Genomic DNA, 9,597 nt, shown 5'->3' on the forward strand with positions numbered 1-9,597 from the left:
AATTCCACACGGACGGAGTCGCGGGCGAAAGCTAGTGTATAAATAATTTTTACTTCATCATCATTAGCATCTTCTCACTGTTTAACATAACCTTAAATCAAAGTGTAACTATACAATGCCTAGCTATATTTTTTAGAATAATACACCGGTGGCAAACAATGATCGCACAAGAGAGATACTTGAAATGGAAGCAATTGTGGCGAATTCAAGTGGCCGCTTCCTCTTTTGCCACCTTATCCTATTAAAACATGAACGTGAACTATCTATGTAGTTTAAATTAGACTTTTTTTAATGCTGTTAATCGTTTCCCACCATTTTACTGGAATTAACGAGATCGTCTGTAAAGGTCAGTGGGTGGAGAGTTTCATTTTTCCACTGATCTCTATAAATGGATATGACATTGTTATAAAACGATAGTATTTGCTTCGTACCGACAAAAACAATAATAATGACAGTTCATTTCGTCTCTATTATTAGCATAAATCTTTACACCCCCAACGGAGACCGACAGCGCCAAAAATCTAAGCCACAAAATACCAAGGTGTTAAGCCTGTCTACTAATAAACCTCAATGACTTTTTGTATCGCTTGTCATTCGCAGTTGTCACCAATTTACTGATGAAGTTTATATTTTATACAGTGAGTATTGTGTAGTTTTCTCGATTAAATTCCCTTTCCGTTTGATAATCTAATTACCCCAAATAATTCAATTATTTTATTATTCTTTTCTTATTGAAATTATCTGTAATGTTGTTCCGGTTTCCGGTGAAGCGAGGATTTTCTGATTTACTCGATCGTGCACAAACATGAGAGGAATCTTGAACCCGATTAAGTACTCACGTTAGCTTAGATAGTCATACATAGAACCGCGCTTTTAGAACAGCCAGTTGGAAAGCTAAACTAAACTACGCCTGGGTTACATCATTCAAAAGTTATATCGTTATTTCAAATTTTACCGCGCTTCCCATTTCCTTATGTAGAGTGCAAATAGCAATTTAAATATATGCTTTTCTACATAAAATTATTTCGGCCTGTCTTACGCGCTTGGTAATTTTTAACAATAGATTTTTTTAACCTAATATTCGAATTGATATACAAAAAAACCTTACCCTTGAAAGTTCTTATGGAGTATAAGATTCTTTATGTAATTGAGTTCAAGGTTCCTTTATCAACAGTAAAAATTTAAGATTTTTCAATCTTTGTGAAAATCATATAATCTTCATCCACTCCTACTAGTATTATTTTGCCCTTAAGGTCATAAAATATCTTAAACTTCCCTAACTACCGTTAGATACCTACAATCGATTTGTTGTTACCAATTAAAAAAGGCCATAAACTAAAAAAGTGCCCAAATAAACGGTCAAAGTTCATGGTCAAGTAATATGGAAATATACATATAATTATGTGTCGTCCGTTTATTGCCAATCATTGTACATTTGACTCGGTTATCGCGACAACGTGTAACATGTTAAGGAATCCGAAGCACCTCTACGGTCCTAATGAAAACAATATACCTGCAAACTTGAATCTCGGAGACTTCTTGGTGAAAGGACTTAAACAACACGGAGACAAAGTAGCATTGGTATGTACTATTTATTTATCTAATTATATCTTAAAATTATTTTTTTAATACATAATATACTTTTTTTTTAAATGTTTAATAAATTTTAAACAAGTGTCGATATTTATTTTTAAATATAGCTAAACAAAAACATTGACGATAAAATAAAAAAAAACATAACTATTAATTTTTTCACGATTAACTTATCTTTTGCTTGAGTTAATTTTAGTAAACATTACTTACTGTCGTCATTTTACAGTAAAATGTTCATTTATTGCGTTAGTTTTTGTTTATTTATATTAATTTAGCCTTTTTATTCCAGTAACTGGACCCCATTCTGGGTATAGGCCTCCTCCAACCTTTTTCATAAGTTAGTTGCGTTAGTTACGATTGATATATTTTGTTTATAAATTGTAGTTTTTTTGGACACTCGATTGCTAATACATGTCATATTACATACTTCATCTCATTGATTATATTTCCCGATAGAAGGTCGCAATATCCGGTAATAGAAAGTCATGGTAGTCGAAACCTAAGGAAAGGCTAAAGTAGAGCACAATGACATCATCAACGAATTGGTGTCGACGACCGTACGTAGTCTATATATGATATAAGGAAGTATAGAGTATTGAATTGGATGTTATTTGTCTTGCTTTTTTAAAGTGACTAGTCCGTAGTGAAACACGTTGGATCAATGCGGTTTGGCTTCACACATATCTTCGCAGAAATGTGAAGGTTTCATCACGATGTTTTCCTTTACCGTAAGAACGATTAGAGTGGGCGCAAACCATCGCATGAAAACAAATGCACAATTGTTGTGCGATTTTCGATTGTTTCGCAGCCATTTTCACTGTTTCGTTGCATAACTAAACATAGAGTAGTGTCTATAAAGCGAGACAAAACAATTGTGCGATAGTTTAGTTTCAGATGTGCGCACGTTGTAAAGGTACGTATGAGATAGAAAAACATATTGGTACATGGCGGGATTCGAACCCAAGACGTGATTACAAATCAAATGCTAATTGCAGTGAGTGTCGTGTAGTTGAAGATGTTCAGCAGATATTGGAGTGTGTTCGGAACGATCGTTTTAGACATAAATATTTTAAGAGTTATGGATGTAATGTCGGTCACTTAAACACTATCCTGGCTTACCCGTCTACGGACGAGGCCGGGATGGTTTTTAAGTTGGCCGACATTTAAGAAAGCAGTTGGATAACTGAGTTTTGTAACTTTTAGACTTATGGGGCGTTATCGTCGCTTCGCGACAAAGCCACCTGTAAAAATAAATAAAAAAAAACAAGTGCTAAATTCCTAAAGACGCTCTCGAAATTTTAAAACCGAATTCTTTGCGAAATTTCGATGTAATTTTAAAATGGTAATTGTAAATATCTTCCAAGGAATTATTTAATTCGCTAAAAATAGTAAATATTAAGAAAACTCCCTTTTTTCTGCTCCATTTTTAAAGATTTTAGCAACTTTAATATTCGCGCCGCTCAAAGCAAAAACATGCTGAATGTTTGCTGAGAGATTACTTACTATGTTCAAGCAAAGTTATCAAATTGTTGAGATAAAACACGATAATGTAACCAAACACGGTAAATATCTAGGCAGTATTATTAAATTATATTTGTGAAGATATAATCATGTGTTATTTGAACGTCAGCGTGTACAATTTGTCTATGTCCAGTATATTTGGCTAAGCAAGACCAAATATACCAAATAGGCTATTTCAGTTTTCACATATGGTGTTTTCAACATTGTTACAAATCAACTCTTTGTAAATTACTTTACCACCAAGGACCTTTGGCCTACAATATATTATGTGATCGTTAAAAGTGTCATATAAAATATGTCAGAGATATAAGTATTACGTAACTACATTTATTAAAAGAAAATATAAAAAAAATGCTTTAATATTTTAGTAAGTTTTTATATATAACTAGGTTTCGACCGCGACTCCGATTGCGTACAGTTAAAAAAGAAATGTGCCTATGTGTTCATCCAGACCTTTACATCTATGCCAAATTTCATTGAGATTCGTTCAGCCATTTAGGCTACAAATTCTAACAAATATCCATCCATCCAAACTTTCGCATTCATAATGTTAGTAAGATTTCTTTTTATTAAAAAAAATATTTGTAATATGTATATGTATTTTTTTTTTAATTTTAGTAAGATTATAACTCTTAGTATCAAACGAATAGTCAATTCGATGAGGTGACGTTTCAATGAGAAGTTCCTTCAAGAATTGTCACCTTCAAGATTCATGTAAGAACCATGACGTCATAACATTACATTATCAAGCGATTTATACTTTCATGCAAAATTTCAGTCCAATCGATAACAGGGAAGTGGATCAAGTTTAAATTTCAAGATTTGATGACAAAGATAACTAAATAAATGTTTCTATGTTAGTTGGTATTTGTAAAGATTTTACAACATCCAACCTTTATGTACTTTGAACTTTCATACAAGAGTAATAAAAAATCATATTGTTATTAACTGATAAGACAGTGAGTAAATTATAACAAAAAATGTTTGTCACTGATAGATTGTTAATGCAGCTAAAATTTCAGATTTGGAAAATCAGATATTGAATGAATTCATTAACAAATTTAAGTGTTATCGATACCAATGTTACTAGATGATGTAGACTTTACATTTGAAAACTCCCGTTCAATACGGTTACCAATATCGGTAACGGTTAAATTTCCTAAAGGTGAGTCCTGAGTTGTGAAACTTCCATTAGATGGGTCGTAGCCTAGGCAACTTTGGGAACCACTGATGTACAGAATATTCTGGAAGAACATATAGACTATGTTTCTTTTTAAACGTATGTCCCCTCGTGCGAAGTGAATACAGCCCCCTTAGACAAAGTAACATTCGATTATCGCTTTCGCTGATCGAAAAGTCCAAAATGTGTGGATTAGCAATTACATTCGATAAGTCACGTGCTTGTCGCGTATTCGTTCCTATACTTTTTGATATATTTTGTCGATTCTACAAGCGATGGCGCCAATCGAAAGTCACTTTGTCTAGGGGGGCTGATCGCTAGTAAATCGATACGTTGAAATATACTCAAGTTCTAACCTAATATATTCCTAACTAGATGTTTTCTGGTGTTTTTTTCTACTAAGGTTGTCACTTATAAAAGTTTTATCTTTCAAACGATCTTATGCCATAGAAATTGTTTCAAATCATTAATATATAGATAGCCTTTACAAAATGTTTGTCAACAAACAGTTTTTATCTCTTATTTTTATGTCGTTTCTATGCGTAAGATAAACATTCAGTAATACTTTGAACTTAAAGATGTTAGAATCAAAACTTAAACCGCCAAATTATTATTTTTTCTTTTTAAAAGTGTGTTTTTGTTTTGTTTTTGTATATGTATGTAATAAGTACGGCCGGTTACCCTAATAATTAAGGTATATGTCACTTAAGTGCGAAGGAGCCAGTTGAAAATCAGCACAGAATCGGCTTAGTCCGTCATGCATACGCTGAGCTGGCTACCTTTTGCCGCGATTGTATGTTTTCTTTAGAGTAAGTCCTTTTATGTAATTTCCTTTTTGTGGCATTAAATACATATTCACTCGTTCATTCATTCATTCAAATTACACAGTCTGAAACAATAACTTAAGATCAAAATATTTATGAGAAGAAAATCGAGTTTAGAAAAATTCCCAATATAGAAAATTTTGCTCATATGTTTTTTGTTACTCTGTAAAAATCGTTTTGTTTGGAATATTTTCACACGACTGCATTTATTCTCTTTAAAATGAATTAAGTTCTTTTATTTATGTGCGTGTACCATGTTTTAATATTTTTTATTTTTGCCATTGTTTCCTTTGAATGGGCAATTTGTTATCTGTATTTTATTACAACCTTCAGTGTTATTAAAGTAATTGTGATGTTTTATTTTGTGAGTTAAAAATCTCATTTCGTAATTTTATTTTAAATTGTATGGGATATTTTTATAATAAACAATATTTATGGACTCTGCTAATATTAGCAGTAAGTAATTACTTATGTTAATTATGGGAATTAGTAGAATGTTTTTAGACATGAATGGGAATGACATGTATGGGAATACGCCAATTGCACTGACTTTGTTTTATATAATTTCGGCGCGACAGTCAGACACGACTAAATTATTGACCAAAAAATTTGTAGTATACCTTAATAGTGGACTCATAGATGGAAATAATTAAAATGTTAATATGTTTTAGATAAATGCCGTCACCGAGGAACAGAGAACCTTCAACGAGATTGTTCAGGCGGCGGTCAATCTCGCGGTCTCTCTTGTCCGCCTTGGTGTCAAGAAAGGAGACGTGGTGGGAGTATGCGCGGAGAATAGATTAGAGAACTGGTCAATTGTAATGGCTGTTGCTAGTACTGGCGCTATAGTAACTCCTATTAGCATTGGATATGTTAAAGGTAACATGTCACTACCCTGATATCAATCTAACTGGGAGGTTGGTAGAACAGGATTCCGTTTTTTGGGTCCAGATATTATTTTTTTATTTATATCCAGATATACAGAGATGAACATAGTATAATGAATGAAACTAAAGGAGTATTGAAAGAAAATAACTACACGATGTTTTCACGGACCGTAATCAAAGATATATTAATTTTTAGTTTTAAACTGATGTCCGGTGGGGTTTTCATCGAAATTTTATTGATCGTATGCAATATTTTTTAGACGAACTGAAACATATATTGAATATATCAAAGCCAAACTATCTGTTCTGCTCAAAGCAAGCATACCAAATACATGAAGGCGTCTTTAAGTCCCTGGCCTTTATAAAGAAGACTATATTCATTGATGACGATAGACCTAAAGGAGCATTATGTTATAAAGACTTAGCGATAGCGTCAACTGGTTCGTTAATCAAAAAAAATGTTAATGTAGAAGAGTTTATCGCCGTAGAAGTGGATGGACGGATAGACTCCGCATTTATAATGTACTCGTCAGGCACAACTGGACTGCCGAAGGGTGTCATGATAAGTCATGTTAATGTAATCGCTACTTGTTCTGTGTAAGTATTTACTGTTGTTAAAGTAACAATATCTGTGGTAGAGTCCACAGAAGCATTAGTTGTTGCATGTTCTTCTCAACTTGCGACCTTAGAAGACGAGCGCGAATTGGAAGTAATTCCACGTTTAAATTTGTTACATGAGTGCCGATGGCAATCGCAGTCTTCTTCCCGTCTTTTTCTAAAGAAATATAGTAAGAGGAAGTTGTTTTTGGTGTACAGGGAAGGGAATCTGAGTTAACGCGACTTCATTTCAGACCTGAAGTATGTGATCCGAAGTTGGTAGTCCTGAACATAAGTCCTTGGTACCACGCCATGGGCTTAATGATGATGCTCGTGTACATGGGCAACGGAGCGAAAACAGTTTTTCTACCGAAATTCGATATTGATGTTTATTTGCAATCTATAGAAAAATACAAGGTTAGTAAAGCGATAATCAAATTAAGATTATTTTAGAAAGACAGCATTTCTAAAACTTCTGCGTACAGTTTTAAAAGCTAACGGTTGTGATGGAAATTTTAAGTTAGAGTTTGTTTTTGTTGCAAACGCTGTTTCAAATGAAATACATCAATGTAGTTAAGAACTTAATATTTTTTGTTATTTCAGGCCAATCAATTAATACTGGTGCCACCCGTGATACTGGCATTGACCAAAACAGATATCAAATATGACGTGAGCACAGTACAAGTGATCCTTAGTGGAGCTGCTGTTTTACAAAAGGATACAATCGATGCTGTTAAAAAAAAGTACTTCATTATCTAGTTTTTTTTTTAAATAAATCGTTAGCAGGAAATTTCATTAGATTTTGCACCACTCTCCCGTTTTTGTATATTTTTTGAAAATAGGGAGATAAAAAACAACTTTCTTATTGAACCGAGTCTCATGAAATTTGAATTACAGGTTTCCAAATTTGATAGACGTGTACCAAGGCTACGGAATGACAGAGGCGACGGTGATGATAACATTAAACTCACATGTAAATGGCAAAAAATGTAAGCCGGGGAGCGTTGGAAAAGTTGTCAATAATACAATAGTTAAGGCTAGTATATCATTATATTTATATTTTAATGACATTCGAAAACTCATCTAATCAGCTTTTGGGCATTATCGCAACACTAAATTCCATACTTAAATTATATAGAAATAGATTAAGATTGAATTTTATTATAATAAAAATCAAGCATAGTCTGATTCAAAATTGTTTAAAATTATGATTAATTAATTAACGATTCTTTTGTTTTTTAGATAGTTGACATAGATACGCGTGAACCGTTAGGACCATACGAGACCGGTGAACTATGTTTCAAAAGTCCTATGGTAATGAAAGGTTATATAGGAAAAGATAGAAGTGCAGATTTTGATGAAGAAGGTTTCTATAAGACTGGAGATATCGCATATTATGATGACGAGAAATATATGTATATTGTAGATCGACTCAAAGAATTAGTCAAGTATAAGGGTTTCCAGGTAAAACAATACTCTTAATTAATTTTTACACAATCCAGATAGCTGGATTACTAGCTTTTATTTTAAGAATTTATAAAGTATGCAAAAGAACAATGAAATAGTTATAAACATAATGATCTAGGATAGAAGCAAATGCAAGCTATGAGTTTGTTTCTAAATCATCATCATAATTCTATTAGACAAAGTGCAGTAGATAACTGATCTTGCCTGGATTTTGCGTATTAAACTTGACAATGTTGGTACAACTACATACATGGTGATTCCGAACTGACATACAGTCGGAGCTGCAGTATAATTTGTGTTTCAGGTTCCTCCTGCAGAAATAGAAACTGTGTTGATGCAGCACCCGGGTATACGTGACGTGGGCGTGGTGGGATTACCGGACGATGATGCCGGGGAGTTGCCGCTCGCTTTCGTGGTCCCTCAAATTGGTGCGAATCCAACGGAAAAAGAGCTAAAGGACTTTGTCGCAGAAAGGGTACGTAAAATCATCACCAGCTCACTAAACGTCCCCACTAAAGGACTCGGAGCATATCCTAAGTAAGGGGTATGTGAACAGCTTTTCTTTCAGCAAACCTACATTTTTAAGTAAATCAGTAAAAGAATCTACCCTTCAAAATATGCAGTAAAGTTCAAGCATAAGAAACAGAAGCCAGTTGAAAATTTTGAGGGTTAAGGTTTGTTTGGCTTGAAGACCTCAAAATTTAACTCTGAAGAAGAAAGTTTACTTTGTATCATTATTTACTTTAAGTTAGGTAATCTAATCTTAGTCTCTTTCCCTTCCGACCTTTTTTGTTAAAAGACGAGAGGAAAAAGTAGATTTGACGGTGGAGGTGACGCATTGGAAGGGGAAAAGACATATTTATGTGCGTCTCCTCCGTCGATTAAAGGTTGGCAACACTTTGGTGTACGCCTATGGCCAAGTTAGCTTTGCTTTTTCGGCAAATTCAAGTTTCCGCTAGTTTGCCATCTTATCATATGATAAAAGTTAAGTAGATAACACATTAATATTACGCAATATTGTTTCAGTTATCAAACCCGAAACATCTTCGTGGCGGTGTACGATTTGTTAAGGAAATACCTAAAAACCCAAGCGGAAAAATCTTAAGGAAGGTTCTACGTCAAATGCTTAAATAAAAATAAATATTATTTAAATGCGAAATAAAGAGTTAAACAGATATTTATGATGAACATAATTATTATACGGAAATGTTTTATATACGATTGCATTATAACGCGATTGTAAAAATAATAAATGACTTTCAAAATATTAACTATGTTTCATTTTTTTTTGTGACTGATTTGTCACTGTTTGCCTTGAAGAGGCATTTACAGATTCACCGGGCTTGAGGTGGCCCAGCGCAGATGGTGCTTAGCCTAAACCTCTTTTATGAGTAACTAGGCTCGAGGGCTCCCTCAGGAGCCTCGGCTCGGGCCGTTACTTCGTTATTATTACCGGATTGGAAGGCCACAGAGCTCTTAGATCGCTTCGGTGGTCGCTCCATGGAGTGACTAGGCACAAGGGTCCCCG

The 9,597-nt window shown here is 33.8% G+C and overlaps 1 protein-coding gene across 2 annotated transcripts; it reads left to right on the plus strand.

The window, feature by feature from the left end:
• Window positions 1–622: 622 nt before the first annotated feature.
• Window positions 623–9,300, plus strand: LOC106101855 (luciferin 4-monooxygenase-like). Of its 2 annotated transcripts, none has more exons than XM_013281195.1 (10): window positions 623–638; window positions 1,291–1,581; window positions 5,790–5,997; window positions 6,266–6,602; window positions 6,857–7,019; window positions 7,206–7,345; window positions 7,500–7,638; window positions 7,845–8,066; window positions 8,374–8,544; window positions 9,096–9,300. In XM_013281195.1, exons 2-10 carry the CDS (start codon window positions 1,402–1,404, stop codon window positions 9,201–9,203), a joined length of 1,668 nt encoding a protein of 555 aa, XP_013136649.1. In that variant the 5' UTR covers window positions 623–638; window positions 1,291–1,401; the 3' UTR covers window positions 9,204–9,300. The 2 variants fall into 2 exon arrangements, with proteins under 2 accessions (XP_013136649.1, XP_013136648.1); XM_013281194.1 differs by lacking the exon at window positions 623–638 and adding an exon at window positions 659–839.
• Window positions 9,301–9,597: the final 297 nt, after the last annotated feature.

Source organism: Papilio polytes, unplaced genomic scaffold, assembly GCF_000836215.1.
Source record: "Papilio polytes unplaced genomic scaffold, Ppol_1.0 DF823935.1, whole genome shotgun sequence".
NCBI classification, from domain to species: domain Eukaryota; kingdom Metazoa; phylum Arthropoda; class Insecta; order Lepidoptera; family Papilionidae; genus Papilio; species Papilio polytes.